At 42.2% G+C, this 17,659-nt stretch overlaps 1 protein-coding gene across 7 annotated transcripts in view; it reads right to left on the bottom strand.

Moving 5' to 3' along the window:
• Positions 1-651: 651 nt before the first annotated feature.
• The window catches only part of GMPR (guanosine monophosphate reductase), a 28,226-nt gene continuing 11,218 nt past the window's right edge, over positions 652-17,659 (bottom strand). For 5 of the 7 annotated variants that reach the window (XM_083519613.1, XM_083519609.1, XM_083519610.1 and 2 more), the window contains exons 6-9: positions 15,612-15,718; positions 10,950-10,992; positions 8,727-8,886; positions 652-7,574 (exon numbers count right to left, since the gene is read on the bottom strand). In XM_083519613.1, the coding sequence (XP_083375739.1) occupies positions 7,397-7,574; positions 8,727-8,886; positions 10,950-10,992; positions 15,612-15,718 (488 nt within the window). In that variant the 3' untranslated portion in view covers positions 652-7,396. The remainder of the gene's footprint in view (positions 7,575-8,726; positions 8,887-10,949; positions 10,993-15,611; positions 15,719-17,659) is intronic. The other 2 variants (XR_014529620.1, XR_014529621.1) reach the window with 1 other exon arrangement.

Raw genomic sequence — 17,659 nt, 5'->3', positions numbered from 1 at the left:
CGATCCGCGTGGGCTTACCCACAAGCAGTTCGGAAATAATGAAATGGGCAACCAAAGCAGCCGTTATGTGACCCAAACTGCAAAGGTAACAGAACACACTAGTAATTGCCTGCCTGGATTGACACTGTTGGCTTTGTGGCATCCGTCCATGGGTTGAAATCCAAAAGTACCCTTCTGCGTGTGGAAGATGTTTTTTTGTGTGTGTGCATGAAAGGGCTGTTTTACAGCTCTCATGCAAGTAGAAGAATGCAAATGACCATAGAACCTACCTTATTATCATCCCATACGAACAATTCTGCTATTGCTTGCACAAGTGAACTAGTGGCTCTCTTCCTTTTTTTTGCTCACAGTTCATTGGATCCCGCCCCTGATTTTTATCTGCTTTAAGAAAACTGAGTCCTCTTGTGTCACATCCACTATGAACTGAACTCTGTTAACAGCAATATGTGACCTGCACTTTCTTTTTCTGCCCCCATCGCCACAGGTAGCAGTGCTGTCCAACTTAGGGACAGGCACTGTGATAGCGTGAAAATAAGGGAAATTGTTCTATATGTTCTTAAGCAGAATGTGGTTAGTGCTTTTGCTTTTTTTATGTTTAACCCTGGCAATTCCTGAAAAATAAGATAAGTGAATAGTGTCCCAAATTGTGACTTGTCTTTTTTTGAGAGCACAGGACTATTCTGTTGATTTCTTTCGTAGTTTCCAAGAGCAGTATTCTGTTTTTCTGTTGATAGGGAAATTCCAAACAAGTTGCACACTTCTACTCCAGAGTTCAATTTCTTTTACATAGACGACCTCGCTTCAGACGTGTTACCTTACTGATAGGATCTTTACTTGTAGCACTATTAACTTGTGGGAATATTTTTTTACGTGAACCTAATTTGATGAGAAGCTTAAACAAACTTTTTTGAAGCACTCACATTGAGAGGAGTACAGGTAATGTTTTTTAAAAAAAATTGCACAAAAGAAACATGAATGTTGGAATGATTCATTCAGTGTTTGAAAAGCGATGGATATGTTGAAATAGTGTGTTGTTTGTAAAAATGAAATAAAAGTACAAAAGCCGAGAAAGGGTGAAAGTTACATGTTATTTGTATATAGAAAACTCTCACGTCTAGGTGATCCGATTGTATTGGTTCTAGCTGGAAAGAAATGCTAATTAACAGGTTTTTCAAAGACAACTATGCTTACTTTTGTATTTGTATTACATGAATCCCATTGTTGGGGAAGGGGAGAATGATTCACCATCATGCTACAATTTGTCCCTTTTCAATTTTGATTTGGAACTTGATTAGGAAGTCTTAACTCCTTCTAGGGATGGTGATCTATATGTCTTCTGCACTTCCTGTTCTTTATTTTTTTTATTTTTAAGAAAAAGAACCCAAAGAATTTAATACTGAACAAGAAGTGCTTGTCACCAGGGGTTCTTGCAACCACAAAAAGGCAAGAAGGAATGAGCAATTTGTGTCCCATAATTCCACATAACCTCTCACAGAGCACGCACACAAACCTCAGTGGCGCCTGGAGGTATTGAAGACATGATTTAAGCTACTCTAGCAGTTTTGCAGAAAGTTTTGAATTTTTTCATTTGGTTTGGTATATAATATATATATACACACACACACACACACACTAGCACACACACAAAAACCCGAAGGGAATTTAGGAATATAAATATTTCTGGGGTAAAGGTGTAAAATTAATTTATAATAGGGAGTCCTTAAAAGGGGCTGGGGTCTGATTGATAGTTGTCTGAATCCTTCTCCCCTTCCCCCCTTCCAGTCTGTAGTAATAATCCAAGTTTCTGTTCTGGCATTAAATATGGAGGGGGGATATAATTCTATATTCAAATGGCCCCTTCAGGTGCAGAAAGATGGCCTCTCACACAATAAAATGAAGTGCATTTGGTCAAGGGGTGCTTCTACAATGGGGATTGCAAAATCTGTGGTTTTTCTCATTGTGCTCGGAAAGGACTCGAGTCTTCCACTGAGAATGAATCAGAGGCTTCACCCAAGGTTGCTTTTGTTTGTTCATTTTCCTTTTGCTTGATTGAAGCTCTTGTTCACTTTTTCCTCAGCCATACAATAGGCAGCCATTGGAGGTGTCGTCTGCAATAGGACTTAACTCACTGGTGCTGGAACTGCTGTATAATACTGCAAGTCACCTTCACTGAGGTCTGTGACAAGTGACGCTATAGAGGTCCAGATCATAGGCACTTGCCACTTTCAAGGGGGTGGGGGGGTGGCGGCTAGTGAACTGTTGTACAGCCACTGAATGCTTAGCATAAGAAATTTTGGGGCTGCAATCATCCTTCAAATGTGTTGATTTTATTGAGTTATAAAACTAGTAGAGGGAGACCAACTTATACCAGCAGAAGAGCTGGCCACCAAGAGACTGCTCTGAAAATTAGAAGCCTTTCAGTGTATATATGTGCAATTCCTCTTGAGATTGCTATCTCCATAGAGAGGGCAATTACATTTCAAAATGGCTGCCAATAAAGCTCCACCAACCTGAAGCCAAAGGAGGAACAAAATCAGTACAGATATTCATTGCCCAGAGAAGTGATAACAGTTCTGATACATGTTGAACATTTTAAGGCTGTATAGCTGGCAGAAGATAAAACCTTCTGATTGATTGATCTGGATGTAAATTTGGCTTACATACTTGAGAAGTAGATTGATAGTTTAGATTTACTTGCAAACTCTTCTGTGTCTATTTAAGTTTAACCCCAGAAGGCAGTCCTTAAGTACTTGAAAGGCCTCAAAATGTTGTTTCTGGGCAATAAATATCTGCACTTACTTAGCTGGTTGGAGTTCTCATGTTTTCTATTGTATTCCAGAACTGTTGCCTCTCAAATTATTCTATTAGGATACGAAGCTTATATTTGGTTACTCCCAACAGCTAATACTAAAAATACCTTAAAAAAAATATACGTAACATCACTAAATACTTGTCTTTCTGATGCATCTAAATAGGGAACTTTGAGGCCCTTACTTTCAATTTGGTAGCAATCTTGTCAACATTATAAGCATCCAGCAAGTTCTAGAGGAAAGAAGCATCGCAAAGTCAGTAGTGGTTCATACTGGCTTCTTTCCCTTATTCAAATGACTGAAAAATACACTTTCAATGTCCTGCCTAGTGTTGGCATAGGAAAAGGGGTATCATAGCTTTATGCTGAGGTCATATTGGGCTGCAATGGCCAGTACAAAGGAGAAATGGGGAGGGAATAATGTTTTGCACCTTATAGAAAAGAGGAGAAAAAATTTAAGTGCATACAGACATAGGTAAGAGCTTTTATTGTGACAAGAGAACCTTTTTCCATATGCGTGCATACTCTCTGTAATTCCAGTGTAAAATATTGTACTTGCACTAGCTTTTTTAAAACAAATATAAAAAATGGAAGAATTCATATTCTATTTTCTAATCGTGGTGTGTCTATTTGTAGGATACACTCGCGTCTGTTTATTGAATTTTATGGTCCCTTTCTTTGATGGTGCTTGCAGGTTTTCTAGGTAGAAATTATTTCATTATTATAATAAAACAATGTTTGATTCAAAATTTGAACAAAATTGTTTTAAAGAAATTGTCTGTATACCAGTACAAGTTTATTGTTTCAGTATACTCGTACTAATAAAAATAACAGTGCCAATTGCAAATAAGTGTTCTTTGTTGTGTATGAATTAAGAGGTGGGAGTCAGTTTGTTTCATTTTTTAAATAGCAGTTTGTCCATATGAAAGTTTACTCTGAGGTTCATCTTTGTGACAAGGAGGGTTTTTTAAAAAAAATAGAATAATAAAACATATTTATTTTTTTCCATAATAAAATATACACAGAAGTGATGCATCTTGCATATAATTGCCATTCTGTTTTATATAAATCACAGTTCAATTCTATTGTCCAGTCCCCTGCCACACACCCAAATTCAAAAACTGGAACTTTAGTCATATAATGCATGCATAGTATGATTGCGCCTTCTGAATTCATTTAGAGCTCATTCTGTTCCATTAATTATCTTTGTATTCATGCATCCTTAAGAATATGATACTTTGACATTTTATCCAGTTGTGTGTGATTTCAGTGGCTGCATCCAAATTGTATGTACCTTGAGAACTTGCTTTCCTAAAATCAAGGAAGAATGGAGGTAAGGGGAGGGGAGTGAAGATATTGTTGGGCTGTATGGTTCAATTTCCTTTAGGATGTTTATAGCAGTAGGGTCACTGGCAGAGCACAGAGCTTCAAGTATGACTTCCGGCAAGACCTTTCTGTGCAGTGTGGATCTGCAGCTGCCATGCCAAGAAGGAAGACAAGACACAGTTAACTTCCCTAGGGGTCTGCTCACAAGGTAAGGGGACCCTTCCACATAATACTGCAATAATATATCCTCATGTGGGGTTTAGGCTGGTGCTTGCTAAACAGGGATTCAAAACCTTCTCCAGATATTGGGCCTCAACCCTAGTTAACAATGGCGGTGGCCAGGGATGATGGGAGGTAGAGTCTTCAACATTTGGGAAGGCCAAAGATTACTACTAGCAGAAACTTCTCCCTTTCTTAGGTTATGATGAGTGATAGGGCAGAGTGTCTTAAGGCAATTGCTTCCCACACCACTGTAATAATGTAAGAACTGGCCTCCCTGGTGTGGCTTTTCCTGTCTGTGCAATATTCTACCTGCACATTTCTAACAGATATGTATGCATTATTTGTAAGGCATCCATTCTCTGCTTGCACAGGCATCTAGTACAATCTCACCACATGCTATTCAATTAGGTTTAAATAATTTTTCAGCTGTCATTTCAGCTGCTCTTGTTGCTTCTCTTTCATGTGAAACCAGAAGTGTCTTAAGCAGGTACGTTGGTTTTAAAATACCATTGCATTGCAAGGTCATGACAGATGTTCAGCCAATTTGAGGGTGGGAGCAGGCGTACCCAAATTTCCATTCTGCAGACTTTTAACACTTTTAGAATGATGGTGGAAACATAACCAAATCCAAATGTATCAAGTGTTGCAAAGCTTTGCCATGCAATGGGAAAGGTGATTCTGTTCTAGGGGGAATGTTAGGAATAGTTTGTTTCAAACAGAGAATGTATGTTTTAAAGAATCATATTCCTGTTTCGTATTTAAATCAACCCAAAGGAGAAAAATTATTCTTCAAAACACAATCAATGAATGGCTACTCACAAGCAAGCCCCACTGTACTCAGTGGAACTTACTTTTTAGTGAGTGTGGGTTCAAGATTTCAGTTTTGATGTTTAAAAACCATTCCTTTAAAAAATAACTTCCACTGTGCTTTCAGATCACTTGCATGTGTTCAGCTTTGGAAATGTCATAGTTGTGAATGCCCAGCAACTACGCATATCCACTGTCAAGTTTCGTGTAGCACACGTGTACAAGCTGTCAATTTCGTTACTCCAGTTATTATATCAAAGACTTGACGGCAGCCAAGTCCATAGGGCTGACAGGGAAGGACCTGTTGTAATATGAAATTTTCTGTCTCAACTGCTAAAGGACCATTTGTCTGCACCTTAAAGTCTCAAGATTAGAAGATAAAGAAATACTGGAGAGAATGAAGAGACTTTTTTTTTTTAAATCCAGTGCAAGTTCCTAAAATGTAATACATAATTAGACCACACACCTTCAGTATAGTTGGTTGCAGTGTCTTCCAGGATGGGAATGAGTACTTTAAAAGTACAACAGAGATGTGATGCTGTAGCTCTCAATATCCCAGAAAATTCAAACCTGCTAGCAAATTAGGCTGCGATCTTTTTCTGCTGTGGTTTTAAGACGCTGTTCCAGTTCAAAAATTAGTGTGTACATTTGTATGCTCACTTGTCTCTTTACTTATTAGATCATCTATGCAAGTAAAATAATCAGCAAATGATGAGTAGATTACATTTCTTCATTGGCATACTCCTACATTTCTACCCACCCCAGCTTAAACTGGCTTTTCAAAGGAAGGCTGCTAATGACTCCAAGGGAGGAAGTGGATTACAAAAACTCCGAGACAGAAGCAGTAAGCGCCTCTGAGCTCCCCGTGCAGGAGGGAAGGCAGGTTTTGCCCTCAGTCTAACACTAGTGTCATAACAGGTAATCCTTTGTCTATGAATGCAATCGTTCATATTCATGTAAGAAAGAGAAGCAGATGCACCCTGGGACTTGGTAATTTCACTGCCCAGCACTTTAACGTTAGAGGCAGGCAGCCATCACTTATACTGGAGGAAAAGGAAGTCACAGCAGCAGAAGGCCTGCATGACAAAAAACAAACAAACCTTAGCCAGTGAACCCGCAGTCACTTGACTAGGTTTATTCGGATTCATAGCATTTCTGATAATGAAACCCTTATTGCATTTAGATAAGTTTCCACATTTCTGGCCCTGCCGACCCAAACAACCAGTGATGATAGACATTTTGACAAATGAAGTTCCAGACTGAAGGTCATAACCATACTGCCCCTTATCTGAAAGGCCTTGGTTATGAGGAGCTGTGGAGCTGAAGATCTATGGCCCTGACTGGTGCCTAAAACTACAGAACTCCACTTACAACTTCCCGCAAGTATTCTGTAGTGTCTGGAAACACTTGATCTTTGATAAATGGAATGAGGTGGCTTAATCAGGCCCTGAGCAGTAGGAACCAAAAAATATATATGAAGCCGATGTTTGTCCTCTGTCCTTAGCCAAAGGAATCTTGAGAAATATAGCAACCACCATTATCTTGGAAATATCCTACATGAATATAAAAGACATGTCCATTTCCTTTGTTTGAATGTCTCTGCCAGCAAAGCATTGCAATAAAATTAATATAACTATTTAATCAACAATTTTAAGAACATGAATATATCAGCACGCATTAAAAATCAAGTACTTAAAGTCACAGAGAAAATAAAGCAGCATTTTATTTTATTTATTTTTAGTTCTAGAGGTGTTGGCCGAAGGTTGGCATGCTGGGGCCACACTCCGGCAATGAGCACCTTCTAGTTTTCACAGTTACTCTCCTGGCTTTTCTGACTTCTGCACCATGTTAAAGGAGCAGAAGAAACTGGTCAGTTGACTGTATAAAGCGGGGTGGGTTTGCTCATATTGGTAACAACTGCTCCAACAGAATGAAGATCTGACTAGATCAAACTATAGATTTCTCATTTAAATAGACAAGGCTATAAAATAGAGTGCTACTGTATTTTGAACAAAGAATAAATCATCATGGACATAGCTGAAGTGTATGGCTTGACCTCCTTAGGCTTAACCCCACCACTACAACAAACTTTTTTGGGGGGCGGGGGGCAATCAACCTTCTTCCTCTTCTAGCTTGAAGTATGCCAGCAAGAAGCCATCTTGCCCCCCCAAAAATGGAAGAGGGGGAGAACAGACAGCACGTTTTACAGCCCCACAGCTTTTTCCTCTTTGGCTAATAAGCTGTGCTGTGCTGCTGAGTTACCCGAATGAAAGTTGTCCTTCGACTAAGCTCCTTGAGTTTGGCAGCTCCCACGTAGGTGCAGGTAGACCGTAGGCCGCCCAGGATGTCACGAATGGTATCTTCCACGTCCCCTCTGTAAGGCACCTCCACCGTTTTGCCCTCGGACGCTCTGAAGGTAAAGGCAGATTGATTTGCACTAGTAGGAGGCATTCTTTTCAATGAACAAAAATCAAATTTCTCTAGCAATTTTTTAAAAAGTGCTGTCCTTGACATGCACTGGATGTGGGCCTTTCAACAGCACAAGCTGCCTCCAAACACATAACAGTTATTTTTGCTTGTACAAGACCCACCGCCCAAATAAGATTAGATTGGTAAGGCAACCCTAGCAATGTGTTGTGCTGGTGGTGGTTGTGTAAAGGGGTGGGGAGAGGAGACAAAATTGAAACTGATAATGCAATTTTCTAAAAATGCTGTCAAAAAGTAATTTTAAGTCTGTACAAAGTTTTTTATGCTTATGAAAACCTTCATAACATGCTTATTAGCTGATCCAATCTCCTTGACAGCTCCAGGATAAGAAAATCACATTTACTGGAGCATATCATGGCCTCTCTTGAAGTACTTTCTTCCAGTCAGGTGGGGGAAAATATTATGCATCTTCAGTATAGTTAATATGAAACACTAATCTGAAACGGAGGCAAAATTATATAGTCTGAATTTCTAGGGCAGTCTGGACTATCTGACAAGGGCTCTTTCACTTGCTTGAAAGACAAGCTTTGAAAGGAAATACACAGCTTACTGATGGCCCAAACATGTTATTGCACCCTGAGATCCCTATTCCATCCAAAAGAAACCAGGGGATGCTATCTCCTGAATACTGATTTAAATTATTGCCATTTAGTAAACAGAACTGGGTGCGTGGTTCCTGTCCGACAGTTGTGCTTTGCACAGGGTGTGGTGTGTGTTGCTAGTGAAAAAAATAAATCCATTCTGTAATAAACTAGAAGCCAGATGCCACAATACCACACAAAGGCACAACTAAACCCATTAGGCTTAAGCATTCATTTCTCTTGCATTGGATTGGCCATTCCATATAACCAGGCTGCCTCAATTTACAAGACACTGGTCTGAATTCCAGACTGATTGCTCAGCGAGGATTCATTGCCCTTGTACTAGAGAGTTAGGGATACAGCCATGGCGCCTGCTGGCAATAACAGGTTGCACTTAGATCTCAGCTATTTGCTGCCAGGGACAACATCCAAAAATGAGGGAGCTGGAAGAGTGGAACTTAATTCTGTGCCAAAATTCTGAGTGCAGCTGGTACCTGTATTCTGCAACACCTCCCACATGCTTCTTCATGGCTGTGTCAGAGCTCATTCCATAGAAGAGCTTCACCTTCTTGCCGTTTTTTTCAATAATCTCTCCAGCACATTGGTCATGTCCTGCAAACATGCCCCCGAGCATCACAAAATCAGCACCAGCTCCTGTGATAGAAAGAAAGAGGGTATTAAGAGTTGAGTGTGCAGCAAAGAAAGCTAAAAGAGAGCATAGCTGAAATGCGATTCCTATCTGGCCAGGATGTATCAATAAAAGAAACCTAGTCATTCATGGGAATTTTATCTTTTTAAAAAAGTAGGACTTGGATTACACATTGGAGGGCATATGGAAATTGGTTCAGAAATATGTTTTCTCATATATGTTTTCTACCCAACTGCTTCCAAAGGAAGGCCTTCTTCACACTTTGAGAACCAGGAGTAGAGAATCACAGAATTGGAGAGTTGGAAGGGACCCTGAGGATCATCTAGTCCAACCCCCTGCAATGCAAGAATATGCAGCTGCCCCATATGGGGATTGAACCTGCAGCCTTGGCATTATCAGCAGCATTCTACCAACTGAGCTATCCAGACTAATGAAATGTTGCTGGCATGTATCTGCATGTACATAAGAACGTGATCAGAAGAAACGAGAATCCTGTGTTCCTTGGCCCAAATAAGGGTCTAGTAAAACTTCCCACCTCAGCAGCTAAATGTGGTTGCCTCACCATTTGGAAATAACTTCCATGCCACCATCATAAAGGCATAAAGGTTCATGTTCAACTAGAATCCTTCTGCCAATGAAAGACAGCTATCATCCCAACCTCTAGCATTTCTCCCCATTTTCTGCAGCTAGACCCCTTCAAGGGCAAAGTCTGTTATTGGATGATGATGATTATTATTATTATTACTGTAGCCAAATGCCAAGATCTAATATCTGTATTTCCATACATTTTGGGAGGTGGCACAATTTTATTGCATTTAGATGAAATTAGATTATGTTTCGGGGGAAAAAGCTTAAGAAAGTAAAACAGTGGAACCGCTTGAAGTAGTTTCTTGCTTGCCCAATTCCAGGAAAGGTTCCTACTGAAATAAAGCCATTTTTTCTAGTGGCAAGGTGTTGCCCCTGCCTGCTTAAAATGTAGTGAGAAGTTGGAATAGCCTTAGCTATAGCTTTAAGGAAATGGGTGGTGTCAACATGGGGGAAGCACCAAATTGAATTATTCTGGTATGGGTGGATTTTAACCAAACTGCGGGCTCATCCTCATTTCCTCTTGTCCCATGCCTAGAAAGCATGGGTCTGGGTGGTTTCCCCCTTGTCATACACCTTTCCCAGGGAAAAGCTCTTTAGCTCTAAATCGGAGGAAACGTTAATCCAGGGAAAACCCGAATTGTCATTTGCTCCAATTGAGCACTAAAAAGCAGTTTTCCCCAGGGAAAAGCAGTGGGACAAGAGCTGTCAATAAACCCTAACAATGCAATACCTAACAATGTGTATTCAGAAGTCCTATTGAATTTCACTAAGGCTTACTCCCAAATAAGGCGGGTTAGGACTGCAGCCAGAAAGCAGGGTGCAGAATCAGCACTTTGGTGGCACACATTCAACAGATTCAGAAGTGAGCATCATTATCCCACCTCCACAAAGATCATGTAACTGCATGTAGCTTGTATCCTGTGTCAACCAACAGCAGGTGGCTTGGTGGAGCAGCGGCGCTTGCCTGACCTGACAGCTGAGTCACTGCTGCTTACATGGAGGGGCAAGGTGGTGGGGAAAGCAGGATGGTGGAAACGCACCAGCAAAGCTAATCTGCCACCTTCCCCATTTTCGGCCAGGAAAGCAATATTCCTTTTTTGCAGCTGTGGCTTGTGGCTGCAAAGGAAGAACTTGCAGTCCCAGCTTTAATTAGAATTTCTGAATGCACTCCTGATTTTTCCTTTGAAGTGTGATCACCTGGTGTCACATGAAGCCAGATGAATGACAGGTGGGCAGCTCTAGCCTACAATGGTGGGGGCAGTTCTAGACCCAGCTCACTAGCCAGATGCAGTTTCCCACTTCTGAGCTAAGCCATGGTTTAGATTAGTACATGTGAACTAGGCCAGTTTCAGACTGTGAAGTAGTTTGCAATCTGCTTCCTCTGATTTATGTGGAAGATAAATGGGAGATGAGATATTTAATCAGAAAGACAGTAGGTCCTAATGCTCTTCACATTTCTCAAGCAGCAAACAATACTCACCAAAGGCTTTGGCAACATCTCCTGGACAGCTGCATCCTCCATCCTACATAAAAGAGGGAGAGAAGTCGGTGTCGAAGTTTGCATTTGTTGTAGCCCAATAGTTGTATCCAACGATACCCCAAACGGTTCAATATCAATAGATAACTGTTTGGAATGAAATGACCCTGCACCTGTCTAAGCTGGCCCATGGGAACAGGGAGATAAAGATTTGGCCCACCCAGGCCAAAAAGGTCTCCCACTCCTGTTGTGGCTCACCATGAATGAGAAGGGTTTTGTGGCAGGCACCTCACTTTTCCTCTGGCACAAGTGGGAATAACAAGCCATATTAGAAGGACGGTGGTTTGTTTCTCCTGAATTAAGTATGACCAGAAAGCAAAGAACAGATTTTGACTTTAGGATCAATGTTTCTTTGGGGACGGATACCACAATTCCAGATTCAGACATGGCATCCCAGGCTTTGCTGCTTCCACTCACCCCAGAGAAGTGAATTGGGAGTGATTGGGCAGTTGTGGCCTTAGCAAACTGCCCATTCACACTAAGCCATAAACCATGGTTTACCAGAAGATGTGGCTTAGGCCACTATGTTCAGACATAAATGGTTTTGGGGGTTTTTTTCATCAGAGAGGGCTATTGGAGGAGGGGACCAAGAAAATGTCCCATGTTGAGCACAGATCTCCTTGGGCAAATTGCTCGGCTAATCCATCCATCCATAGGCTGCTACATGCATAATATGTGATACTTAACCCTCAAATAGGGAGGGATGGAATACTTTGCTTTTCAGACACGGGTTAATTTGCCTCCTCATAGGTAGTTGCATATTTGTTAAAGAAACTACATGGGAGGGAGGAGGCACAATTTTACTGTCCCATTGCAGGTTGATTTTATTCAGTTTATTCAACATTCATAGAACTAAAGCCTTCATAAAATTCTCATTTCTTCAACTGTAGGGAGGAAAAATGCAGGAATATATACTCAGTCTGGAGATGTGATGGCAGGGGGCACTGCTCTTAACGTAGTCTATCATCTAACCAATATCTGACAGTGATCTGAATACTAATGCAGAGACATACAAGAAGCAGATAAGCATTCTACCAAATCCTCTAAATACTCATTTTTTCTATCCTTTAAAATGGGGTGACCAAACTAGACCACTAAATGTGACCCATCAACAGAATGCAGAGTCAATTCCAACTTCTGAGCCAGAAGTTAAACTCTTTGGATCTCTTGGTTCTATAATATTCCCCAGCCCTGAAGCCGGCTTTGCTACTTTTGGATACTGTGGAACCTCCACAAAATGGTTATCAAATTGATTTCAGCTGGAAGGGCAGGTTGTTTGAATGTACCCTATTCCAAAGCAATGCTGGCTAGGACTCCCGTCTGGCATGATAAATACTGGCTCTTGCCACAAGAGGGCACTTCAAAATATATTCAGTCTCCCAAACTGACACAGTTGCCTCATGTTGATTTTAGTAGGCCTCAAAGACATGTAGGAAGTGGCTCTCACATTTTCTAAACTAAAGCCAGCCTAGCCATTACTCCAACATCCTTGCAGCAGTTCCTCACTCCCTAATAATATATAGTAAAGCAAAACATGTAATACGACACCATTACACCTCAGGTTTCCTTTTCCTTGTAAAGTGGACAGTGTCAGAAACAGATATGAAAGCTAGGAGCTAAGTGGCACCTTAAACTTAGATTATGGGCGCAACAATAGAATGTCTAGGCACGATTTTTTATAACAGGAATACAAAGATGAAAATGAATGAACTTGCAGCAAAATACTATGTTCATTTTTCACATGGTCTAGTCCTTCCCCTGCCCACCCCGCTAATATTCTTAAGAGGGTCTCTTCTCCAGTCTTCAGAGAGTAGCTGGGAGTGGGAAGGCAGAAAAAGGTCCTCCTTTCCTTCCACTCTGCAGTTTTAATCTGAAATCTTAGGCTCAGTACTGTGCCCAGAGCTCAGAAAATGCTCGCCCTCATGAAATTCCCTGTCACAAAATGCGCCTAGAACAATGGGAGTTTCAAACACTGAAAGTGGAGCAGAGATGGTGAATACTAGAGTACAATGACATGAACATATTTTGCTCTAAGACACGTTACTAGAAGATGCAGGGACCCTGAGGTTGCCTCTTTTCCACAGCAGGTCACGCGTCTCCAGCAATTTGTCCTTTCAGCCTAAGTAGCTGGGGCTCACTACAAAGTATGACGGCTGACCACTTGGTTCTTTGCTGAGCTGCCATAGGAGGAAACCAAGTAAGAACTAATCGGGTAGCTTTTCCATCATCACTCTGGCTTTTTGCTACAGGTTTGGACCAAATAACAGATCATCACAGAAGAACATTTTCAGAGGGTAACTGGCTTAGTCTGCTGCGGCACAAAGAGCCCTATGGCATGTGAAATATTTCAAGAACTAAAGCCTACTTCATTCAGAAATATATACTGTTATAGACTTAGGGGATCCTCCTAAATGCTAGAAAGTAATAAATGGTAGAATTTTGATTATCTGTATTGAGGGGAAGATTGGAGGTCAGTGGAAAAGTACAGGCTAAGATTCCTTCCCAAGCCAGGGCCTCACCTGAGATAGAGGCATTAACATGACAAAATGAGTTGATAGCCCATCTGAGAGCCTGGGCCTGGGAAGAGAGGTTGCCAACTTGCCACAGTGGTGGGGTGCGGGTTTGAAGCGACAGGAGAGTTTTGAGCATGGTGTGCTGGGAAGAAGAGAGGGAAAAGAAAGACTGGGATCTATCTTGCGAAGGCTGGCTGGGAGAGATGCCTTGGACTCCAGGGCTGCACCACTGAGGGGACAAGACCCTCTTGAAATGACCATGCTGTAAGAACTGGACTCCCTCCACGCACGCCAAAGGTGTAACTAAGTGAATAAATCATATTTCTTAAAGCTATAACAGTCTCCGTCATGTCTCTATTCTCTAAAACAACACAGACCCTGGGTGAGTGCCTGGAACCCTCAGGAATCTTGCAGAGAGTGGGGGTGGAACATGATTTTTGTAACAATGCATACAGACGCACATGCACACACAGAAAATATGAAGTGGGAGTTGAATAGCAACGAGATGCAAAAATTACAGTCAGTAACAGAAGAAAATATCTCTCATACGTCAAGAAGCTGCCTTATACTAGGCCAGATTATCTGCCTGACTAGTTTAGTATTCTCAACTGTTGACTAGCCAAAGCTGACTGGTCTCTTAGTTTCCCATGATCTCCAACCTGATTCTTTTAACTAGAAATGCCAGGGATTGATCATGCATTCTACCAGTGGGCTGTTAGGGGATCTGAATGCCCCAAGCAGTCATCAGAATCCAACCACTTACAACAAAAGCAACTATAGAGTTAACAATTCTTCTTTTGAGACAATCATTACAGTTCTGAGAGATACGTAAAAGATTTGGCTTCTCATCTGGCATTTTAAAAGGGTATGAAGTCCCTTATATTATTTATCTGCAAAGATATGAACTGACATGGAAAACTAGCTCAGGTGAAACAGGAACTTGTTAAAAATACCAGTAATATTTTTTGTTGTCAAGCAAATAGTGTCCTAAAAACCAGCAGGGTTTATGAAATAGAAGATTCAGTTGTGTCTGCTTCAAAGCGGCAGAAAATTAAGAGGAGACAGTTGTTGTTTAGTCTTATTTCAATCACACACACATTAACAGGGACAAATAACTTCAGGAAGAAACCAAACAAGAAGAAGAAGAGTTTGGATTTGATATCCCGCTTTATCACTACCCGAGGGAGTCTCAAAGCGGCTAACATTCTCCTTTCCCTTCCTCCCCCACAACAAACACTCTGTGAGGTGAGTGGGGCTGAGAGACTTCAAAGAAGTGTGACTGGCCCAAGGTCACCCAGCAGCTGCATGTGGAGGAGCGGAGACACGAACCCGGTTCCCCAGATTACGAGTCTACCGCTCTTAACCACTACACCACACTGGCTCTCCACCAGAGCTTCATCTAGTGCAAACACCAGATAACTGAGGGGAAAAGGCCTTTGGGAGACCTAGGTATAAATTGGTGTTCTTCCTAAAGACATCTCACAGAAGGCTGAAAAACTTATTTAAAATGTGTAATGTGCTGTGTTTGTTAAACAGCATTCTTTCCATATGAAATTCAAATTGTGAGTGGCCAGGGCCAGCCATGACGTGGAATGACGCAGCCACCTCAGGTGACAGAAGGCAGAGCTTCTGCAGGTGCCTCCCCTGCTCTGCTGGAGAAGCAGCGCCAGCATTGGTGCCATTTTCGGTGAGATCTCGCCCAAATCTCATGAGATCTCAGAGGGAATCAGAGCCAATACAACTTCACCGGCTGGGTGGCACAGCAGCAGACCGAGTGGTGCAGCAGTGGTGCTGGCAGAGGCAGGTGATACAGAGGCAGAGGCATACTTTCACAGAGTATTTTGCTACCTAAGGAGTCAGTTCACAAAACGGGGGTGAACTACTGGACACAAAGCCATGACTCAAAGGTCTACTTCTGAGCAGTTGGTAGTTAGGAGCCAGAGTTTCTAATTCACGCCTTTGAAACCCCTGAGCTCAAGAGGTCTCAAAAGGTCAGAGATGACTGCGGAAAGGGTTTCCTTAACATCTTCTTGTTGGGATTTCATTCTATAACCCTGCCTTATTTATGGCATTTCCTGCAGATCATACTTACGGATATTATATGCCCCTTCAGTCCATGAGCAGAATCTGCACATTCAATCACTGCGCTCAGCTGTGGATAACCCACACCAGTTTTTATCCGAGTGGTGCACACAGATCCTAGACATTGAAAACAAACAGATGGAAAGATGAAACCAAAGCTATGGTATCTTGTAGATTAGGGCAAGTGAAAACACCTGTTTGGGAGCACCCTGTGGGAGCAGCTCTGCCATAATGACAGCCCACCCAGCTGCAAGGTTCTTTCCTTTTCAACTGGCACACCAAATTTTTACTTGCAGGAGAAGCACCTGACTCCACAGAAGGTGCCCAATAGAATTCAAAAGGCCCTTGAAACCTTCCTCCGGTTTTATGAGGAACCACCGATTACCACACTTTATGTACAGTTTGCCAACCAGGTGCTAATCCACCTGACCGTGGCATCATCTAGCCTACATTTAAACAGGTTACTAACCCAAATATAACGGGGAACCCTGCCAAATGCTTTGCATTCCCTCCCCCCCAACGTCTCAGCCATGTTTAAGAAATGAACAGGAGGTCACAATGTTGCACATCCCCTTCCTTCTTCTGTACAAAATCCCTCTGCCCTTCCTCTGCAAGCTTTTACTACAGTTAAGCATTGCATCAGCAATACCGGTGGTTAACGCTAACCAGAGTTCCCTCTTATTCAACATCTGAAACCAGTGATAGCTAATCCTGGAAGTGCCATTAGAACGCATGATTTTTGTAAAAGCTGGCAATGGAAGGGTAGGGAAATTGATATGCGGGGGGGGGGGGGCAGGCCAAGATGCAGCCTCCTCCTGATGTATGGTTAATAAATTGGAAGCGTTAAGCCTACATCAGCTCAAACTATGCTTGGCTTACATTGATGTCAGGAAGTAAGGTTTCTAAAACCAGTGGTTTTCAACCAGTGTGCCATGGCACCCTGGTGTGCCTTGAAGCATGGTCAGGAGTGCCACAGGCAACACTGGCCTGTGTTCCTCTTTCCTTCCCTCCCTCCGCTGATGCCCCCTCATGTCTCTGCCTCCCAAAGGCTTGCAGGGCTCTTTGTTGCAGCAGCTGAATGGTGCCTCTGGGGCTGGCCAGGAGTTGTGGTTACCAGGAGCTGGAGCAACCCTCAGAGCTTGCAAGCAAGCATGCGAGGGAGCCAAGCCAGCCAGTCCACCAGACCTTGCTGTTGGGAATGGTCAGACAAGTCCTAGGCCCCTGTGAGGCAGTGTGAGGAGGCACCACTCTTTGGGGCGGGGGCAGCTCAGAGACCAGGGGCGGCAGCAGCAGCAACTGCCCAGAGGACTCCCAAGGAAAGAGAAGAGGAGGCTGAGAGAACACACCACAAAGGAGGGTGTTTGAAAAAGGGTGAGAGGCTGCCAGCTCTTTATGCAAGGGGTGACATAACTGGGCTCCTGAGCCCAGAATGTAGTTGGCCATGGGAGGCGTGGAATCAAAAAGGTTGAAAACCTCTGGTTGAAGGTGTTTTTAATTTTGAAAGATGGGCAATTTATTTCATGGCATTGAAACACTATAGCAAAGCTTGACCACTGGGCACATGAGAATAAATAAATCACTGGTGGTGATTTATTTATTCTCATTCATTCCTATAGCAGTTTTAGTGTTTAAAGTACATGGCAATCCTTGTTTTATTCATCCTCTAGTGACCCAGCAAAACAGGATGCTACTGGTCCCATTTCACATATGGAGATCTAAGGCTCAGAAGATGCAATCTGCCAAGCGCTATTCGGCAAATCACTGACTTCTGGCAGGAGACAATCAAGGCAACTTAGCAGGGGGAACACAATCTCCTCAACCCAAACTCTCTGTAGCATCATCATTTTTGCTCTGAACCCCATATCCGAATGGAAAAAGGAGCACTCGGTTATGGAATGTAAGATTAGACTATACCAGCATCATGGTGAGTCATGGCTACCCCGGTCCACAGGATTATTATAGGAAATAAATAAATCCTCAGAGAATAAATATACCCAACATGAATGCAGAAACAAGTGTCCCAGGCACATAAATATAAAACTGCTCTCTCACTGTGCA

Source organism: Podarcis liolepis, assembly GCF_965112155.1.
Source record: "Podarcis liolepis genome assembly, chromosome: 8".
Lineage (NCBI taxonomy): Eukaryota > Metazoa > Chordata > Lepidosauria > Squamata > Lacertidae > Podarcis > Podarcis liolepis.
Note: the sequence above shows the minus strand (reverse complement) of the source record. Positions and strands in the feature narration are given on the sequence as shown.